Below are 22569 nucleotides of genomic sequence, written 5' to 3' on the forward strand. Positions count from 1 at the left end.
ATTGTGCAGACATAGACAAAATACTTTGGCAGAGGACGCTGAGCAGACCATCCTGCCAAATGGAGAGCCCTACTGCTGCCCTGGCTCTGGCTGTGCTTTGACGCCACTGAGTCACCTGGCTGAAGTAGCAACTTTATTGCTTTGCTGAGGAATGCTTTTTGAAAATCCACTGCAAGGCCAGTTTATCGGTAAGCTTATCTCATTCAAAGGTATTTTTCAGATAAGCGGCCTGGAAACCTTGTGCGCCTCAGTCTGTTTGGCCTAGTCGATGTCAGCCTGGGAGCCTCTCCCAGCTTGTGCTGTGCTTGCCAGCTGCTGTAAACTGAGAGGAGACGGGTTGGAGGAGGAGAGATGAGGAACCTGGAAGCCCTGAAGGAAGAGTTGGGGCCTGTCCTGTGATATTTTTCTAAACTGAGAGAGAATGGGCAGTGACTCATCACTGTAAGAACATAGCAGAACCAAGGCTGAGCAAGATGACCCTCATGGGCGTTGCATAAATATATGCCAGATGGCAGAGGTGAACAATAGCCTGGGATAGAACAAGGACAAGTCAGGGTCCGTGTCTGACACAATGATACAGGGATGTTTTTAGTCAGGAAGGGGAAGGAGTGGTTACCTTGCTCTTTCTTTACTCATATGTATGCCCTCCACCACAGAGCCTACAAATATCCAAAGAATAATACCACATGATGTCTGGAGCTACCCTGATGGCAGTCAATACTGAAAGACTGCACTGTGGGCCCAAGTGACTGCAGCATAAAATGAACAGGCATATCCCACCAGCAGAGTTGTACTTAACAGGCAATCTTGGTGAAAACTGGAAAAGCGAAGCGTTTGAGAGGTATCAATTTTGGCAGCACTAATTTGATGAATCAGCAGGAATAGGTAAGATAGCTTTCAGGATGATCCAATGGCCCTTGTATTGGTGTGTCGTTGAGTTTCGATCTTCATTGCTGCAAGGGCCACTGGATTGTCTTATTTGTTACTGCAGAGTCAATAAGAACGACTGACTCCTGTGTAGAAACCGCCACTGATACAGGGTGCAAGCAAGGAGCGAAGAACACGGTGTTAATTTGGCTTTGGGTTTTTTTCAATGTGGGGCGATGGATGGGGAATTTGTGAAGCTGGAAAATCCACTTTAAAAACTCTGTTGAAACCTCTCTGGAACTAATGGAGCTTGTTCTTAATCATTTGAAAATCACAACCAGCTAACACAGCATAGATTATTAGTCAGACTTCTGACTGGTTGTTTGTAAACAGCAGGAAGCATATCTGAATGGTTCCCCTGCATCTTCCGCATGAGTTTGCAATATAAGTCTGCGTGGAGGAGTGAGAAAGCAATAAAGCAAAAGATTCAAGCGTTATTCATTTATTTGTGTAATTATATCCCTCCAAGGATTAGAGCAAGATTTTAGCTTCATGTCAACCTGAGGTATAAACTGAGAAAATGACTTGGGTGAAGCAGTTCAGCAAACCCCATTCTTCAAATATGATCAGCAACCTTGCACCATATAGATAGATTATAGATAGATAGATGATAGTGCATCTCAGGAACATGTCATGACAAACCAGGAAGGAAACAAATGAGAGATTAGGGATAATTAAGACTACATTGAATGATTTGCAGAGTAACAACATCTCAGCACCCTAGATTTGTCTCTTCATAGCTCCTTGTGGAAATATGTAAAAATAAACAAAACAAAAACCAATGCTATTGCTTTGAGTCTGAGTAAACAAAATGTTTTTGCATCAAGCTCTAAAATATACAAAGTATTTTGTTAAAAGTTTTTAAGATGAACATTTTTCATTACACCCCCCTCCCGAGTAGAAACACCAGAACATTCATTGATAGTAACAGTTATATCTTAAGGAACTTAAACAAGAAAAATATATACAGCGACTTCTGTTCATAGAGTTCAGCTCTGGTTCGTATAGGATAGTTCCATTTTACTCATATCTTTGTCATACACAAACAACAAACCACTTTATATTCCTCCTGTACCAGGTGTGGGAAGCCTTTGGTCCTCCAGATGTTGCTGAACTATAACATCAAGCATGGCCAATGGCCAGGGATGATGGGAGTTATGGTTCAGCAACATCTGGAAGGTCCAGTGTTCCTCACCCCTGGCCTATACAGTGAACACACAAAGTACAATGACATTTGTTCCCAGGGAAGCAGCAGATCAGACCCAGGAAAGATGCATCCATTTTTGTCACATTATGGACTCACCCACCGAAGCTTCCATATATGATGGCAATCATTCTCAATGGGAGGTAAGGTCATTTGGTGTCCTATTTTCATCATTCGATGATACTGAGTTTCAGAACATTGGTTTATTGATCCCAGTATTGCCTACCCCAACTGGCAGCAATTGTCTGTGGTCTCAGATAGGCTTCTTGGGAGCCAGTCCTTGGAAATGCCAGGGACTGAATTTGAGAACTTGCACATGTAAAGCTTCTCCTGGACTTTTCCTCCATGATATTTATTTTGAGAAGGGTCTGATACAAGGTAGAATGGACCTTCCTACAGCTTTAACACCTTTGGTCATGATCAGCTGATTGCAAATAATAACCACGGCACATGTGTAAGAGGTTGGAATTCTTTGCCTGTGTGTGTCTATAACTATGCAGCATCAATGTAATTGTTCTTGTACTAGTAATAATTCTTGCCGTTACTGTGCTTAGCTGTAGAGCAGCCTTCACCCTCTCTTTGACCTTACAGACCTTACAACAATAAGGTGTGATTTGCAATTACCAACTGTAGGTTCTAACCATATTCATTTGCTTCTTATTTTCAGGAAACCAGTAGGAAAAAGACTTGTAAACAAAACAAAATAATTTACAGGGGTTGAAATCAGTGTTCACTGCATGACTGACTGTCGGTCATGACTCACAACATCAAGAAACCAATGATCTCTAAGCCCTTGGGACAACACACACATCAGTCAAAATCCTATTATCTTACTCATTCCACTTAGTCAAGCAAAGCTGCTGACCTTCTCTTCTAGCTACCATAATGGAGCAACATTCCACCTAGAGAATCCATAAGATAAAACCTGAAATGTAGGCTGCTATTGGAAAAGCCCCTGGTCTCCAGGCATGTAAATGTGCTTGTAAGCACATTGTGGAATTACTTCTGCAATCATGTAGCACGGTGGACTGATTAGCCAAAATGGGGAAAGAGACAGCGTAAAACCCCAAGGAAATACAGAGCTTGCCATGCAGATTTCCCAATAGCAGCTGCAACATTTAACAGGAAAGACTGTAACCTTTAAACAAGAAAATAATCTTCTGTCAAACAGCAAAAAAGTTCTGGTGTTTCTGCCCTCTAAAAACAGAACATAATTCTGCAGTGTGGTTCTGCCAAATACAATGACAGACCCTCCCCCAAGTGTCCCTATTTTCCAGGGAAAGTCCTGGGTTCACAGAAGCCATACCAGTTTCTTATTTGATCCCTGAATGTCCTGCTTTTCCTTAGGACGTCCCTATTTTCATTAGAGAAATATTGGTGGGTATGGAGTCATGCAACCCCTGAGCCAAGGAGATATATAACTATACAGTGGTACCTCGGGTTAAGTACTTAATTCGTTCCGGAGGTCCGTTCTTAACCTGAAACTGTTCTTAACCTGAAGCACCACTTTAGCTAATGGGGCCTCCTGCTGCCGCTGCACCGCCGGAGCACGATTTCTGTTCTCATCCTGAAGCAAAGTTCTTAACCCGAGGTACTATTTCTGGGTTAGTGGAGTCTGTAACCTGAAGCGTATGTAACCTGAAGTGTATGTAACCTGAGATACCACTGTACAACCTTTAGAAGACATCTGAAGGCAGTGCTGTATAGGGAAGTTTAAAAAAATGTAATATATATATATATATATATAATATATGTTGGAAGCCACCCAGAGTAGCTGGGACTACCCAGTCAGATGGGATATAAATAATAAAATTACTACTGCTGCTACTACTACTACTACTATGGAATAATACATCCTTATTTTCATCGGAGAAATGTTGGAGGGTATGCAATGCCTTCTGCTATATCACTTCCATTGAGGGTTTAAGTCCTGCTTGCTACTTCATTAGACTTCTATTTAGTTTGGAGGGATAGTTTGAATACAAGGTACAGAGCGGTGGGTCAGGTCACCTGTATTGCTCCCTGGGTTTGCCACCACGTCCCCCACAGACCCCTCCTTAAGGGGTGCAGGAGATTGTGGTCCTCAGGAGATCCACAGCCCACCAGTTCTGGATCCCTGGTTGAATGTAAATTATCATTGCTTTCCATTTTGGACTATAAATGTACTATTACTCTAGTAACAGACTGCAAGGGAACTGCAGAGAGCTGCTTTACTTAGATCCTTGGAACACAGCAGAAAAAGTGTTTAATGCCAGCGGGAAAGATACGCATCAAAATGAAAAGGGGCACCAGGAGTGCCAGTCAAGTTACTTAAAACAAAAACCAACCAACCAACCAACCAACCAACCAACCAACCAATAAAGGAATCCTGAACCTCAACACACAGTTATTTATGCTGATGGGAACTCTGTTGTTACAGATGGTTTTAAAACTCAACACTTTCTAAAATAGGCATTAGGCTTACTGAAATAGGCATTGCTTGTTACATTGCTATTGCCAGTGCTCCCCCCCCCCCCCGCCTAGAAAAAGAGAACTCACTATGTTCTCTTAGAATGGCAACAGTGCCCACCTGAGAGGTGGTTCTGGCTGAAAAAAAGCCCTGGCTATTGCCCTGTGCTAGCCCTGATTTTACAAACATTTTGCCAATCCACCCCACCTTCACTGTTGCACCTTCAGAGCTGCAGGCTTCCTATGACTCACTTATTTTACAAGAGATATAAATACAATTCCTGACATCAACTTTTGCTTAAAAAGTCCCCTACCCACCCTTACATTTCTACAGTATGTTGTCACTACTGCTCCCCACCCCCCATGGGTTGCCTCCTCTTCACAAGAAGACTTATGCTTTCAGGGTCTGGGGATGAAGGTGGGATCACCCTTAGAAACCAGTTCTCTGTCCTAAGTACAGTGGTACCACAGGTTACATACACTTCAGGTTACATACGCTTCAGGTTACAGACTCCACTAACTCAGAAATATTACCTCGGGTTAAGAACTTTGCTTCAGGATGAGAACAGAAATCGCGAGGCGGCAGCAGGAGGCCCCATTAGCTAAAGTGGTACTTCAGGTTAAGAACAGTTTCAGGTTAAGAACAGACCTCCGGAACGAATTAAGTTCTTAACCCGAGGTACCACTGTATTCTAAACACAGTTTGGGGTGAGGGATATACTTTTTCATAAGCAAAACAAATACCTTGTGCAATTAAAAGCAAACAAACCAGTAATGTTTTGTCATTATTGCTATAGCAGATAAAGTAAATACAAACGGGCTTCTTTGGGAGAAAGGGTGGAATATTGAACGAATATTAAGACAAACAATAAATGTTTAATTTATTGAAGAAAAGGGTAGGAGAAATCCACAAGTCCACATCCTGATTCTCCCCAATTGTAAACAAATCATGCCCACCCCAACAGCCTTCTATTGTAAAGCAAGGGAAAAGAAAGTGCTGTAAAGTAAGTGTTCAATCACTTTTAACTAATTAATGATGTTCTGGGGACTGTACAGATTTAACATGTACGTTTTATTTATATTTATATTTTATTGGGAAAAAATCAGTAGAGAAATCAGGTGGAAAAGGTGAAGAAAAATCAAAAAGAAACAAAAAGAAACATGTGTTTGAAACTGATACAGTACAAAATATGGGTACTGTATATAAGTAGCATGATTATTCTAGCGGGTATAAAATTATTAACAAGTCATTGTGCTTTTTATAAATGAATTCCAAATATCATTATATTTAGCCAGGGGTAGTCAACCTTTTTATACCTACCGCCCACTAATGCATCTTTCTTGATGGTAAAATTTCCTTACCGCCCACCAGTGCTCGATGGAAGGAGGATTCAGTTTGTGCCGTAGAACCCCCTACTGCCCACCTAGAATCCTGAAACGCCCACTAATGGGCAGTAGGGACCAGGTTGACAACCCCTGATATTTATCCATATACAATCTACATCTAAAAGCAAGCCGTCTGTATGCTGCAAGAGTTGTCATATCTTCTACCCATCGTTCAAAGGGGGCCATGGTGTTATTTTTAAATATCAGTCTTTTGGCAGAAGTAGGGGCACAAAGAGACCATTTATATTGACCCTCTGTCAAACCACATATAGTTGGTATGTGGTGTAGGATAATATTATCATCTGACAATTTAATCTCCCACAACGTACAGTGGTACCTCTAGTTACCATTTCGGGGTGCCATTTGAACCCCAAAAAGTCCAAAACTAGAGCACCGCTTCTGCACATGTGTGTGGCGTGATCGAGTGCTTCTGTGCATGTGTGAAGTGCGCAGATCGCTACTGCACAAATGGCAAACCCGGAAGTAAACACTTCCGGGTTTGCCGCGTTCGTACCTTGAAAGTCCGTAACAAGAGCGGAACGCAACACGAGGTATGACTGTAATATTTCTACATCTTAATACATTCCTCCAAAAATCTGTGAGCATCGGACATTGCATAAACTTATGTCTCAAAGAAGCATTTTCTGTGTACATAAAGGGAAAAAAGATAAGTATAGTATAGGGGGGGAAAACTTATTTATAGAACAGGACAGGACATTCACGGAAAAAAGATCTGAATGCAGCAGCTCAGTATTATTGAAAAATGAAAAAGAAAACCTTGGCATGTATGAGTGAACTTTTGCCACTATTCAAAAAGAAATCCAGCATTTTCGAACATTGCAATCTTTCTTTTAAAAAATAAAATAAAATAACTTGAACACAATATTGTGTATACACTGTTCAGAAAAGTTCCAAAGTTCATAAAAGGCATCAAGTGAAAAAACATAAAATTCCTGTCTTTTACTTTTATTGGGATTTCAAGCCTTCTGGTGTAGGCTTTGCGTTGTCTAGAACTGTGCACATCACACAACAGAAAGTTTAAAAAGAAACCCTATGATCACTTATGCCTTATTCAAAACAAACTGTGAAATTTCATTAAATGCCCTAAATGTGTTAGCATCCCTACATATGATGAGTCAGTGGCGGTTGCTGCATGGCTCCGCCCTTACTGTGAACGTACTATCTGTAGATCTAGGGCAACCAGGAAGGCCTCACTGAGATAGAGAGCATTCACAGTGTGTGTTTTTCCTATGAAGTCACCTTCACAGTGCTCTGACCCAGGAAGAAGCCAAGCTGCAAAAGTAAAAACAGTGGTTGCCGCCAGAGCCAATCCCATCAGTAGGAGCAGATTTAGCACATGATTTAGCACATTGCCAATGATACGCAATGGCAGTCCTTGTCCAGCAGCATGGGGTGGGGCAGAGGTACCCCACACATTTTTTGGGTGGTGAGTGCTACTCCATACTGTGAAACAGTCCTGCAGAGCTACTACCTACCAGGCTGGGGCAGAGATACTTCTCCTCTCCAAGGAGTGGAGTACAGGAGAAAGGAATGCTTCCTAGGGACCCAGACACAGAGCCAAGCACACTACCATGTTCAACACATCTTGGTATTTAATATGCAAAGAAATGCAAAAGAGGACATGCAAAGAGTAGCAGTTGAATTGCCTGCCAATTATCAGGATAAGAGCAGGAAGTGGGCAGGTGGGTTAACTTTTCCTCTCCTGGAACTATTTCATTGGGAAATGTCTGGGTATTGTGATTATTTTATAATTAAGAAGTAAAAGTTGATTGTTCACTGTATTAATGCATACTGCCCTTCTGGCAACGCACTCAAGGTGGTTTACAATTTTTAGGTTGTGAACCGCCCTGAGAACTTTGGGTGAAGGGTAGTATATAAATTTAAGAAATAATAATAATGAATAATATTACCCTTCATTGGTGCCAGTGAGAGACTTCTTCCAATGTAAATAGGCTCTGAAAGGGAGCAATATTCATAAGGACCACAGGAGTGGCGAAGGGATTAAACTCACCCTCCCACCCCAACTGGCTGCAATCCAAATATACCCACTCTCCAGCAACTATTTGTATTTTTAAAAATATGTTAATTTTAAATACAAAGAAACATTTAACACTGTTTTTAAAGGTAAAGGTAAACCATTAGGTCCAGTCATGGCCGAGTTTGGGGTTGCGGTGCTCATCTTGCTTTATTGGCCAAGGGAGCCGGCATACAGCTTCTGGGTCATGTGGCCAGCATGACTAAGCTGCTTCTGGCGAACCAGAGTAGTGCACAGAAAGCCATTTACCTTCCCGCTGGAGCGGTACCTATTTATCTACTTGCACTTTGACGTGCTTTCGAACTGCTAGGTTGGCAGGAGCAGGGACCGAGCCATGGGAGCTCACCCCGTTGCAGGGATTTGAACCGCCGACCTTCTGATCAGCAAGTCCTAGGCTCTGTGGTTTAACCCACAGCACCACCGTTTGGCCCTAATCTATATCACTAGATACAAATCTGATAGCAGTCAGATTTGCTCCTATGAAGTCTTGCCATGATGGTTTAGCTGCCTTAGCTCATGCAGCTAAACCTGGTCAATTTGCTGTCTATCATGCACAGACCAAGGGGACAGAACGGAAACCAATGCCACTTATTTGCAACAACAACAATAATAAGAAAACACTACTGCAAGGTACAAATTTGCTTATGCTCGCAGCTCCTTGGCAAGGCATAATCTATACAAATCACCAGTCATCTCCAAAATGGAAACTAAGGGCCATTTTTTTCAAGATGGTGTCATGAATATGCATGGTGGTTACTAAACTAGCAGGTATTCAATGCCACCTCACCCCTGGCTGGCTTTAAGGAAAAGTACAGTGCATTTCTCAAAGTATTTTCAACAAAGACTAGCTACCAAGCTTAAAGAGAAGCTGCCAGAAAGCGTTTCCCTCCCTAAATAAATATGTGTCCTCAGAGGGACTATATTGCCAGAGGGGAGAGGAAATTGAGTGGATAGGAGCATACGTGCTTAAAATGAAAAACATTTCTGGAAATAATTCACAAAGGTGACAGAAACTGGATTAGGAAAACACACACAGATGCTAAATTGCATGGGTTGGAAATGGGCTGTGCTATTTGAAAAACAGCCAGGGCATGTACCGTCTGTAAATGGAGTACAGGGGCCACCGGCCTGGACTTAATTATTGAAATTCAATAACTCATGGCGTTTTATTCCCCACTGAGCATAAATTACTGCTAACATGAAATCTCAGTGTTTGATACTCATAGGTCACAGAGTTGCAGTGTGGAACTGATTGGATTATTAGTTTTTAAAAGAAAATGTTCATGGATTCCAAAGTAAGATCAAAGTCTTACATTTCTGGACAGTGTATCTGGAAAACAAACAGACTATAATGGTAACAGCATGACAGGTAAGTACGAAATAAAATGTAACTTTTTTTAAAATCAGCATTTTTACTGCCTACTTGTATGTACAGTGGTACATACAAGGGTAAAGGTAAAGGGAACCCTGACCATTAGGTCCAGTCATGGCTGACTCTGGGGTTGCGGTGTTCATCTCGCTTTATTGGCCGAGGGAGCCGGCGTACATCTTCTGGGTCATGTGGCCAGCATGACTAAGCCATTTCTGGTGAACCAGAGGAGTGCACGGAGATGCCGTTTACCTTCCCGCCGGAGCGGTACCTATTTATCTACTTGCACGTTGACATGCTTTCGAACTGCTAGGTTGGCAGGAGCAGGGTCCGAGCAACGGGAGCTCACCCCATCGCGGGGATTTGAACCGCTGACCTTCTGATCAGCAAGTCCTAGGCTCTGTGGTTTAACCCACAGCGCCACCAGTGTCCCAACAGTGCCACCCGTGTCCCACAGTGCCACCCGCATCCCATGAACTTAATCCGTTCTGAAAGTCTGTTCTTAAACCAAAACCATTCTCAAACCGAGGTGCCCTTTCCTTAATGAGGCCTCCCGCCGCCAGTGCCCTTCCACCGTTCAGATTCCATTCTTAGACTGAGGTAAAGTTCACAAACCAGGAAACTACTTCAGGTTTTGCGGAGTTCGTAAACCAAATTGTTCTTAAATTGGACTGTTCTTAAACCAAGGTACCACTGTATAGTCAGAAGGTGCCTTGAGTACAGGTCTTGTAATCTACTCAGCCAGAAGAATAGGTGGCTAACTAGAAGTCTAGCCGACCAATCCTAAGTGACATTGCTTTCCACTTATTGTCATTAAAAAATGAACTGGTGCAATCTTTTTTTAAAAAGCATATCTAGGAATTTAAAATCATCAACAGCTGAACAAATCACAATTGGCTAAACAGTGATACCAGGCTTTAGGGGTAATCACAGCAACATGGAGCCATCACTGATCAACAGACTGAAGAACTTAAATATTGTATCTGGGCCCCCGTCAAGCAGCAACAATTAAACTTTTTCCATTTGTTAGTAGCTTAGCTTTGTGTTTAGGCAAGATTTAAGTGACTGGTCCGGTCGTATGTAAGCTGAACACTTGCATATTCTTAAAGTGATGCAAGCTGATCCAAAAACTAACAGAGGATGACTCCTTGGACAATAAGACTGCATAGGTTACCGGTTGTTCAAATCTCGCAGCATTCTTTCCTTGTGTTATCAACACAAGGACAACTGACAAACTCCTGGGAGTGCAGATACATCATTCTCTATGGAATGATGCATTGAAATGGGCTCATTTGCTTTATAAATGTATGTATATGTATATATTATAAATACACACACACACACACACACACAATTATAAATGTATATATGAAAAGAAAGTAACTTGTATAAATCTCAAAACTTAAAGCAATATAACTATTTAATTTGAAGTTAATTTGTAAACATTTGGAAACACCCCCCCAAAAAAATTATATTGGGGGGGCGAAAAACCTCGCAATGAAGGAGAGTCCATTACCTCCCAAGCAAATCCATTCCACTGTTTGCGGGGGAAGGGGGGACACTTAAAACACTTCACTAATTTATTTTCAAATATGAAATAACTACACTAGATGAAGACATGTGCCATATTGCTGAACTTGTTCAATTATGTTTATTACTGGTGCATAGAGCAAACGCTAAATTAAATCCCAGAATGCACAAGCACATAATTTTCATATAGTGTGTGAAGAATATTTTGAATTCTGACTATAATTTTAGCATACTCAGATGTCTTCAGTACCGAGGAGGCTCATCTAATTGCAATTTTTATTTTATTTTTTAAAGAGCTAAGCACTCCAGTTTAATACAGGCTCACTTGAACCTAACCAAGAATGTAACCACCAGCTCCTATCTATTATCCTTGTCTATGGGGATTGTCTAATCTGTTCCCTATGTGTGACAGATGCACATGTTCAGTCCTGTGGATATACAAAGCACTGTACATGCAGGAGCAAGGCCTTTGGCAGCTCTGCGTGCAGAATAGCATGGACAGGAGGACAAGAGAAGGTTACAATGAGGTATTAGCATGGACACCTGCAGGATTTTTTTTTCCAGGGGGGAGGGGTAAATACTGCAAACATGCATCACTAGCATCAGAGAACTGGCCTACCACTGCTGGAAGAAGTGATGACTGAGCTGCAGTGAGGTCTGAGTAGACCTGACCTCTGAGAAACTAGTATTCCAGGTTAGCCCCATCTCCCAGTCTTTTGTTGTTTTTCATTGGGTAGAACTGCTAATCATCTATGGATTGACCTACCTCCTGACACCCTCCAGTCCTTAATTAATTGCCCTGCTGCTAAAATAAACTTAACACCCACACTGCATTTACCCAGCATCCACACACATCCACACACCAAGATAAACAACGCTGGACTGGACTTCATTGTTGACATACACTATTTTAATTCCCCCCTCCACCCAGTTAAATACTCCACAGGGCTGATATAACCTCTCTCAGCCACAAGTCTATCCCTTGCAATATGAGATAATAATGATGGACTTTATCCGCATTGGTGCCAGCAAAGCAATTTTTTAAAATGTTTACGAAGTTGGAGAAATAACCTTTTGGGGGGGAAACGTGAAAGAAGATTTGACTTGGAAAGGTAATGAACTCCCACTATTACTGCTACCTTTCAGTTTTGGGAGAGTCACCCACCAGCTCATTGCTTACCACATTACCAGCAAAATATGGACTCAGCTATACAGCTGCAAATAGAATGTTTTAAGTGCGTTTTAAGTGCACTATACAAATGTGACTCTAGATGGTGATGGTGAGCTTATGGCAAATTCAATATATCTTTAAAACTTTTTTTAAAAAAGCATTTTCACAGCGGGTTTTTTTATATATGTGTCTAGATTCCACATGTGTGTTGTTTGTTGGGGGTGGGGGAGGTCCTCCAGACCAAATCTTCCTGCCCTCTTTTCTCTCACACATATGAGGGCATCAGTAAATAAACTAGGCTAAGGTGTGTTCTCACAGTTTTGGGTCTGCATTTAAGTGATATTCAAGAGAGTTGGCAAAGAATCCTATTGAGATGATGAAAAAAAGAATTTCTCAATCCAGTCTTCCACACCCATCTCCTGCAATACATTTCCTTCTACATACAAAACATTTCCTTTTAATACAGATGCAGAAATTTACAATGCTTAAATTAAAACCGTATATTTAGTATACACTAGGCTTCAGAAAGTTGAATGCCTAGGTCTTGGAAATGCAAAAGGAAATAACTCTCTCCCCCCCCCCACAAAAAACACCCAAGCAGGTTTTGTTTTACTGGCTTGTTATGCTGAAACTTAGATCTGGCTAATTAAATCCAGCTAAATTAAGGCACGCATAAGTAGCTGTGTTTTTGCAAGGGCTTGCATTTCTTTCAAGTCATATCAAACTGACAGTACACAAGTTCTGTCATGACTCCAAAAGCACACATACACATTTATTTTTACAGACAAGTTCAATGCAGGTCCAGCCTATTCGCAATCTTCACTAGCAATCAGTGAGATTCTTAACTGATCAGAGAAAAATTGACCTAGCCTGCTTTTCTCAGCACCTCGTTGTGTAGAAATAAACAGATGAAAGTTTTCACAGAATGGAGGTAAATGCCGATCTCAGTGTCACTGTTTAAAAAGGATAGCTAAAGGCCAGATAAAATGTTAGCAACCCATTAGCAATTTCATCATGCGCAACAGCATTTGAAACAAGAAACAGTATTTTCAGATACTGTTAAGCTGGCTGTCTAATTTAGGCTACAATCCTAAACACTTACCCTGGAGTTAAATCCCACTGAACCTAATGGAACTTGCTCTGAAAAAACATTCATAGGATGAAGCAGACCTTGCCAACTTGGTGACTAGGGCTGGGAGATGTATCAATATATCATCCAAAACTGCTATGAAGTCCATAGGGTGATATCATTTTCATAATTTTTGACCTGGCAATGTATCGTGAATCATGATATGTGTTAGGACTGGGTGATATATACAAAAATCATGAAGTGGGAAAAACTGAGAAGCCAGCCAATGCCTCTATCCTTATTTCAGACATCGTGGCATATCATTATATCGTGACGTTTAGCTGGTGATATGCAGCGATGTTGAAAAGCAGATATCGCTCAGCCCGACTGGTGACCTTCAGCTGCTTTGGAATACAACTCCCATCAGTCCCAGCCAGCACAGCAGGGGGGCAGGAGGTTGATTAAGGCTAGGATCATAAGGCAGGTTAGGCTTGGCAGAACTTAAGAGCTTTTCCCATCCGAAGAGGGAAAAAACAATGGAGAAAGCAGTTGGGTATCTTTAGGATTTGTGGTCTCTATCTCAAGGAGAATCAAAAAGCTGCTTCTAGCAAAGTAGGGTATGTGAGTGGAGATATGAAGACTGGATCTGGTCCTTGAGATAGTTTTTTCCTGAGTGCCCAGAGAACCAGGCCTACTTTTAATCAAGATATGGTGAAATGTTTTCACCCAGTTTTCCACTCCTAAGAAGCAGATGGGATATTTAAGTGCATAAGATCAAGCCAGCATCTAGTCCAGCATCCTTCTTTCACACAGTGGCCAACCTGATACCTCTTAGAAGTCCACAAGACAGATACAAAAATAATAGCCCTTTCTCAGTGTGGTTCCCCAGCTACTAGTATTCAGAAGCATACTGAATATGAATGTTCCCTATGCTCATAATGGCTGATGCCCACTGATAAGCCTATCCTCCAAGGATAGACCCAATCTCTAATAAGTGGCTAAGGAATATTTAACTATTTAATGTTGCATGTCTCTTTGAAGGCTTGTAGGCAAGATGTACATGTGTGTAGGTATGCTATGCCCGAATGGAGGAGGTGCATCATTCCTGGCATGCTGTTATTGCTAAATGGTGCCAATTTTCATCACATGTGAGGTGGCCAGTTTGCAAAGCAGAATTCACTTCCATAGCAGAGCACAGAAGACTGAGAACTTCTGCTGCCCTTGTACCAATCACTGTCTATCACTCAGAGGGAGAGAGAGGGCCAGGGATTCACACTGAAAATTGAAGTTGTCTGGAGGGGTCAAGAAAGCTAAACTGATGTGCCTTTGGAAATACTACGTGGTCTGCAAGCCAAATGTGCTGTAACCTTGTAGCAGATATTAATAGAGACCTCAAGAAGAGAGTCTTTAGGGCAGGCACAGAATCATGAGCCATTTTACAACATTTGTTCTCAAACAAATAGAAGAGAAAATCCCAGTTAGAAGACACAGTGACCTTATTCCAGAATCTGAATTACCGGTACTACAGAGGGGAGCAACAGCAGATGTTTGTACACTTTGTCATAATTACTCCAAGAGGGGGGGGGGGTGGGCAGAATTGAAGTTGCAAAGCAAGTGCATCCAGTATTGCACTCCAGAGCTGTGCACATTCAAGGGGCTTGTGAAAATGTGGAGTCAATTTTATAAAGACGACACTACCTGCAATACTACTTCATCTCAGGAGCTGAGTCGAGTCAAGGGCTTATATTGACTTTCATTTTTGTTCTATTGGAACAATTTTCCAGCCACAGTCTCTCATTTATTGGGTATGATTATTATGTCCAGTGGTGTTTAAACATCTTGACATAAAGGGAACACTACTGATCATTAATTACACACATGCTCTCAAAACCTGCTCTACTGTTTTCTTCCTATAATAGAACATATTTATCATTAGTTGGAAGTTGATTAATGTTTTTTTCTGATCTGAAAGCAGATTTTTATTAAGCTTTGTTGTAATAAAAATAAAGGGGGGGCAGCCTCTGGTTTTCATATTAAAAAGAAACATTAGTCCTCCTAAAAACCACTGTATCACCCTACTAACTCTCTGTAATAGCACCCATCTATACCAGACTACAAACTTAATAACTTATCATAGAAGGCATACAGAGGAAATATGGGGGAAACTTGCAACAAACCAAAAGAAACCAACAGAACTCTCTCTTGCTTGGAATTGTCATGGACTCACAAAACAATGTTTGATAGGTGAAAATCTATTGGAGACATTCAGGACTTGAGATTCCTACTCTTCAAGCAATAGTTTAAGCACATACCACATTTATTTAGTTGCCATTTTGGTGTTAAGTGTTTTCACTTAGGAGTAAAGAATTCCCCACTCAGAGCTTCCAGTATTTTGTTTAACTTCCACAGCCGCATCAATAGTAACAGCGGCCAAAGCCATCACAAGTTCCTTAAATGATATTGGTCTTTAAAAAAGAGAGATTCATCTTGTAAAAAATAAATAACTCAGAACAGTTTTTGTGAGCTTGGAGTCACACTGTTCCTTTATATCAGCAGTTTGTGTTGTTCACGGTATGCCTTCATCATATTCCCCATTAGAATATTAATTACCGAACAAACTGGATATAACAGCCCTGATAATCAATGCTACCATGCTACTACTCATTGTCTACCCACTGTTTTCAGACTTCTCATTAGCTCTAATTCGATTATATGGTGGAAAGACGGCTCAGCCCAACACCTCTCTTTTCGACATGTCTCCATTTTCAAATGATTAATAGATGCCACAATGCTTTTCAGCAAACATACCCACATTCTGAAGATAGGATCTGAACGATTTGTGCATTTGGTGTGACCACAAGCAGCAAGACAGAAGCTTTTGTGAAATTGCAATCAGATATAGTTTTCATAGTCCTATGAATTCAACCTTTATGAGAAGGAATGGTAACCTGTGTTGACCCTCCTGATGTTCTGGGACCCCAACTCTCATCAGCCCCAGTCAAAAATACATTTACAGAACAAGCTAGCATGTTTCAGTAGATGATCCATGGCTGGGGAATGATCTTCTTAGGTGTGCCTTGAACCCACAGAATATTCACTTCAACAGGTGAAGACACCTCTTACATTAGGCTTTTAGAGATGGAGAGCCGTGATAGGTGAAGTCAGTTTTATGTATGATGCAACTTACTCTGTTATTACTTGACAATTTCATGTGAATCTTTTTTTTTAAATGTTTTGCTGTGTTTTATTTTGTTGTACTCTACCCTGTGACTGTTTTTTAAAATTGCTTTTTTATTAAAGGTTTTCTGGGGTTACAAAAGTACATACATAGCCACTATTTTCAGATTGTAAAGTCCTTTCTACAGATCAGTTATATTCAATATGAGACTTTGATGTTTTATACAGTATAAGGTTGGGGGAGAAGAGAGTTGGGGAGACAGCGTGGTGTGGGGAGAGAGAAGGGGGTAGTAAACTTTCATTCTTTTACATGGTATATGTGCCAGGTTTTTGTGTCGGTGTCGCGTGGGAAAGGTTCCCTTTCTATTCTTTATTAGTTATCATTGCAAGTGAGAGGAGGAGCGGCTTCTTCTGACATCAGAGAGACTTGGCTTGGGGATAGGATCCACAATATAAAAAACACTGCTCCAGAATCCCACCAAACCTCTCATCTCAATCTAAAAACAATGGGAGCATAGCATAGGCTACGAAATAAACCCTACCGAATGGAACTATGTTCTAAACCTCCCTTTAAATCCACCTCAACCAAAAGAAGGGAATTCACCATGAAACTTATCTTTGGATGGTACCTAACACCCTGTGACAGTTGTGAAGGGTGATATAAAAATATCTTTATAAAATAAGTAGTCATCAGGGATAATGGGAGTTGTAGTCCAGCAACATTTGTAGGGCCAGTTTTACAATATGCCTATGATGTCCATGTAAGAAGCCAAATATTGCTGCTCTAACCTTCATTAAATTTGCTTTTCTGTCATAAAAAAATTATTTGGGTGTTGTCCAGTGGAATCCTGGTCAATAGTTGCATCCTTTGATGTTACTTTATTGAAAACATGTTGCAATCCATTTCACTCGTCCAACATCAGGAGGACCCTACTTGTGAATCATTACCACAATGGAGTTCCAGCATGGATAGGCAACAAAGAGAAGTGCTGATGGCAACATATTGTCTAATTCTCCTTGAAAATGTATTTCAATAAATTCAGTCAAGAACTCTCAGGAATGTATATCTCCTCCACAATCCCTTAGATCTGTGCTATGATATACAGTAACCAATGCACCAAAAAAACCCCAAACAACCTTTGTAGTATAAAACTCTCCACCAGTCAGTACAGTATTTTAGTAGCTGTCATCTTCATGGCATTTCCAAGCAAAGGGGTGATAAAATGCCTGCACTGGTATAAATCGTTATTTTCCCAGATCAGCGATTAACACTGCTGTTGAAAAGGTTTAAGGAAAGGTTTACCTTGAGGCAGACAGTACTGGCCTTTTCAGAGTGGTCTCTGGTATAACTGTGCTCATTGGTTTTCAATTTATTTGTTATATTGCTTCAAGGTCAGTTTTTCAACTTATTATTTGTTATTGTGTGTCCTTTTCCAAACATGAAAGAACAAAAATATGTGATTTGTTTCAAGTTAGGAAGTCTAAAATTATAAACTTGCTTTTTTTATACAAAGTACCCTGAGGAGACTGCTTTATATTAATCCCCCCCCCCTTTTTCTTGATAGATGCCATCTCTTTTGGTCAACCTTTATATGGAGAAAAGTAACCAATTTAAACCAAAGTCTCTCATAGCTTCATCAAAGGAAATGGATGGGTTCAACCCTTTCTTGAATACCTTAGGTTTGTTTTTTTATTATCATAAATGCTATATGCATATACACAATAGGAATGAGGTTTGGAGGAAAACTGGGAAAAGAAAATGCAATGGTACACAATGGGGGAATAGAATAAATGAAGAGGGGAGAAAGGGTCTTAAAATAAGCCTTTAGGTTGCTGAAGAGAGAAGAATTAAAAGCCTGCTAAGAGCAGGCCTGCATGTTGCTGCTGCTGTGTCAGCTGAAAGAAAACAGAGCAGGATGGTGCTTGCCCTGCTCCTTTAGGTATGCAGGTGAAGACACAAATTCCCCTTAAGGAAATGAGTTCTTTACACAAAATTCAAAGGCTTTAGCGTCTAAAAGTTCCAAACATGCCTCTGTGCTGGCACAAAGCCTATGTTTATAGAATGGGTCAAGAAACTGCTATCTGCATTTCAAAGATATTTTTTTTAAAAAAACAGTATTTAAAAGATTTCTAGGGCAGTCTATAGGTCAATGAGCAGCAAGGATAGATTACCAGAACATGATAGGCCAGCATAAAATAACCTCATATGAAAAAACAAACAAACTTAAAACCAGCAGATTAAAGCCTATATTCCAAAACAGCAGTGACCTAGAAATTACCTCACGCAAAAGCCAATTGTAACAAGTGTAAGTTAAAGGCATTTTTAAAGGTCAGTACTGTATTGATGAAGGGACGCGGGTGGCGCTGTGGGTAAAAGCCTCAGCGCCTAGGGCTTGCCGATCGAAAGGTCAGCGGTTCGAATCCCCGCGGCGGGGTGCGCTCCCGTTGCTCGGTCCCAGCACCTGCCAACCTAGCAGTTCGAAAGCACCCCCAGGTGCAAGTAGATAAATAGGGACCGCTTTCTAGCGGGAAGGTAAACGGCGTTTCCGTGTGCGGCTCTGGCTTGCCAGAGCAGCGATGTCACGCTGGCCACGTGACCTGGAAATGTCTCCGGACAGCGCTGGCCCCCGGCCTCTTAAGTGAGATGGGCGCACAACCCCAGAGTCTGTCAAGACTGGCCCGGTCGGGCAGGGGTACCTTTACCTTTACCTGTACTGTATTGATGGACATCTTAAGGTATAGATCTTGGGGCCATGCAGAAGCTCTAGCAGCGTCGATAAAGCAGGGTCAGCCCAAGATATTTTGGCACCTAAGGTAACCCCCAAAATGGTTCCCCTCTCCCTGCCAGGGAGGAAGGGGTAAGTGAAGCTCTACAACATGAACTAGGGGTATTGAGAAAGAGGATAATTGTGTGATTGTACTCAAGGTGATGTTTATTATTGCTTTTACAAAAAGCTTTCTAAATAATTTTAAATGAAATGCCAATAGCAGCTTCTGAGGGGCAATTTTACTTGAAACCCTGGCAGGGTGAGAGTTTAAATTCCCTCTCCATTATCTTGAGGCAACTCAGCCTTCCCTGCAGTAGCTATTTACAAAACACATAGTTGCATAAATGTAATCCTACATGTATCTAATTCAGCCCAAGTTACAGTTTCTTAAATTATTGAATAAAGCTAGAATGTAGAATAGTCATTGGAGGGGGCTGATCTTATTTCAGTTCTCATTTAAGGTGACACATGTGCTCTTCTGAGCTGGGTTACAAAAAACAGACTTCACTGCTTTAGTTCGCCTATAACCATTCACTCACTTGAACTTCAAAGGGAAGTTTTCTTTACACAGTTTATAACCTGCACTGACACAGAACCCAAAAGAAACTGTAAATCAGAGCAACTGATAATTTCATAGGAAAGTTCTATAATACAAGACTCAAATAAACCTCTTTCTCCACTTTCAAGTCTGAGCGATTAACTCAGTTGGTCAATCCATCCACACAACATTGACAATGGTCTTAAAGACAATGTTTTTCACTTTGTGTTGTAGTGACTGAGGTATACTGTAGTAGCCAAATAACCTTTGTGCTGTCTCATCTGTAGTCACTTGTCAGCTAGTAATGATGTCATTAAATAAATTGTCCTCTTAAATCCTACAGAAGCGGCTTAATAAAACAATGACTCAATCCCGAGTTCCATCTGTGTTCAAAAATGTTGCGAGTGCCATTTATTTCACAGGAAAGATCTAGCCCAGTGATTCCCACAGTGGGTGGTAGTATCTTCTCAGAGGCACTGGGATTACTTGGCATTCCACTAAGAGGCAGGGGGCAGGAGGGGAGTAATGGGGTGTCAATGGCTATCAAACTTTGAAAAGCTGGTATCACTAGATCAAGTGAATCAATGTTGTTGAATTTATTAAGCTAAATGGTTTCAACTGGATTTTGAATAAATGTGGCAATTAATTGCTATTTTAAAAATGGCTGTTGTGTTACCTTAGTGGGTTGGGCAACCTGCTATTCTTAATAATGCTTTTTACAGAGTAGAATATGGGGCACCAGGCATGAATATATGGAACAAAGGTGGTTGTGGCCTGAAAATGTTTGGGAACCATGGTTTGCATCCCAAGGTATCCAGCACAAGTAGAAAATCACTTCCTCACCTCTCCCGAAACAAATAAAAGTTCCCTAGAAGGCACAGGAATGCTATGTAGGCACAAAGCAGCACAGAAGGAATGAATATACCCTTAAATTTTAAATCGCCAGGAGGAAAAAGGGAGGTAGAAACAAAAATGCAAAAAGATGGCATATGGTGGGGAGGGGAACACACATAAATTTTGCACACATCTGTCAATACTTTGGGTGCTTATGGTGGGAAGGAGCTATAAATGAGTGCGAGTGAGTTAGTAATACCTTTGAGAGAGACATTACACTTTTAGCTAGTTATATTCTGGTATTTCAAGTTTATGTTGCAAAGCCAAACCTGGGCAGCCATTGCCAATGCATCTGTGTTGCCTGCAAGGTTATCTGCTACTAATACTACTGCAGAGGGGAGGCTGATCGCATACAAATAAAAATGATGATGATGATTGATGATCTAAATACACAAACATTTGTCTCTTCCAAAATTAGTTCACACAGAATTTAAACATACCACAATCAAGGAACAAAAATGTAGAGTGATTACAAATATGCATGAGCCGTATTGCTTTCCTGCTTCGTACAACTGGTTGTTCTCATGTTCCAAACTTCTGCAACCCATGCAAAGGAAATCACAATTAAATCCCATTGATTTTGCTACAGAAGTGGTAAACTTCCTTCACTGAAATCCACTAGCATTAAAATGTGTTTAATAGTTTGAGAAAATAAAGAAACTAGGGTCAAATGCCAAGCTATACTGGAGATCCATTTTTGGAGCTCCACAACTAATTTTCTCTTTGTAAAGGCACCCATGGGCCCCTCACTTTAGACTGGGGGAACAGTACATGGAACAGTCTAACCATTCCTCTGCTATGTTATCTAGATAGTCTGCAACCACATTCAGCTGCAGTTAGTCACAGCTTACCTATGGAGGGGAAAACTTGTGGCCTTAAACATTTAGATCACACATACACCAATCTATATCAGCAGCTGCTTTTTCAAAAAGGAAATTGTTTTGAAAGTTTTAACACCAGAGTTGGTGATGTCTTGCCCCAGAGTTTATTTTTCTGCTTGCTTCTCTGTTTCTTGGTTTGCTATGTATTTACTACTACATTCCTAATTTATTTTATTGATTTCAACTATTCGTATGCTGCTTAATTATTGTCATCTCAAAGCAATGTACAGGAGGTCCAGTACAATAACAATAAAAATGAGTTTCAACTATTAAATCAGAATTAAATTTAAAAGCATGGCTGCAATTGCAAAAGAAAGAGAGTCTCATTGACCATGCTGCCACAATGGCTACATTCTTATGATTCTTTCACAAGTAGCTCAGCATCTGGGTGGAAGCACTTTAAGTACCGGTAATCTGACAGATTAAAGTGTCCCTTTGCATTGTAATGAACTTCAGTTTCACATTGATATGAATAATGAAATATTGAAATAAAAATGTCACTTATCTATTATAAATTAGATGCTTAAAAAAGAAACTATAAAAGTTTACCTTTCTTGCTTCTTTTACCATCTTCCTAATAGTTTCCTTTATTGTAAAAGGTTGTATTCGAGGGGGATGGAAGAGCAACTCAATATTTGTACCACCATTAATTCCAGGCATTACATAAGGCCAACCCAAATCAAGATTAGGAGCTTCCACATCTGATTCCATTGGCCAATAAGTTCCTGAGGAAGAGGTATCATCAGCAGCATTGTCAGTAGCACAAACTGTGTTTTGAGGGATTTTCTGAACTGTGTTCAGTATATAATTGATTTCATCATCTGCTAGAAACTCTGCACATCTCTCCTTGGAAAGAAATTCTTGGTAAGCCTCTGAACCACTTTCAATTAACACATCAATGGCAAGCCTGTAACATTCCTTGTAGTGCGGTTCAAGGTAGTTGTCTGATCTACAATCATCATGTAAGGATGACAGCAGAGATGAGGTTTCCATTTTCACAGTAATTTAGGAGCAAGGCTTCTTAAATGTCCATTCATGCACTATGGGATGTATCTGAGAACAAAACAGAAACAAACAACAGTCAATAGTGTGTGCAACAATATTTACATTATTTTAAACACTGTGCAGATATAATATGAAGCCAAGCGAGA

At 40.7% G+C, this 22569-nt stretch overlaps 1 protein-coding gene across 1 annotated transcript in view; it reads right to left on the reverse strand.

The window, feature by feature from the left end:
• Window positions 1-22569, reverse strand: part of FAM83B (family with sequence similarity 83 member B) — a 46558-nt gene that overhangs the window by 11871 nt on the left and 12118 nt on the right. The window contains exon 2 of the mRNA XM_028722615.2: window positions 21968-22471. Coding sequence (XP_028578448.2) covers window positions 21968-22411 — 444 coding nt within the window. The 5' untranslated portion in view covers window positions 22412-22471. The remainder of the gene's footprint in view (window positions 1-21967; window positions 22472-22569) is intronic.

Source organism: Podarcis muralis, chromosome 3 (assembly GCF_964188315.1).
Source record: "Podarcis muralis chromosome 3, rPodMur119.hap1.1, whole genome shotgun sequence".
Classification (NCBI taxonomy): Eukaryota; Metazoa; Chordata; class Lepidosauria; order Squamata; family Lacertidae; genus Podarcis; species Podarcis muralis.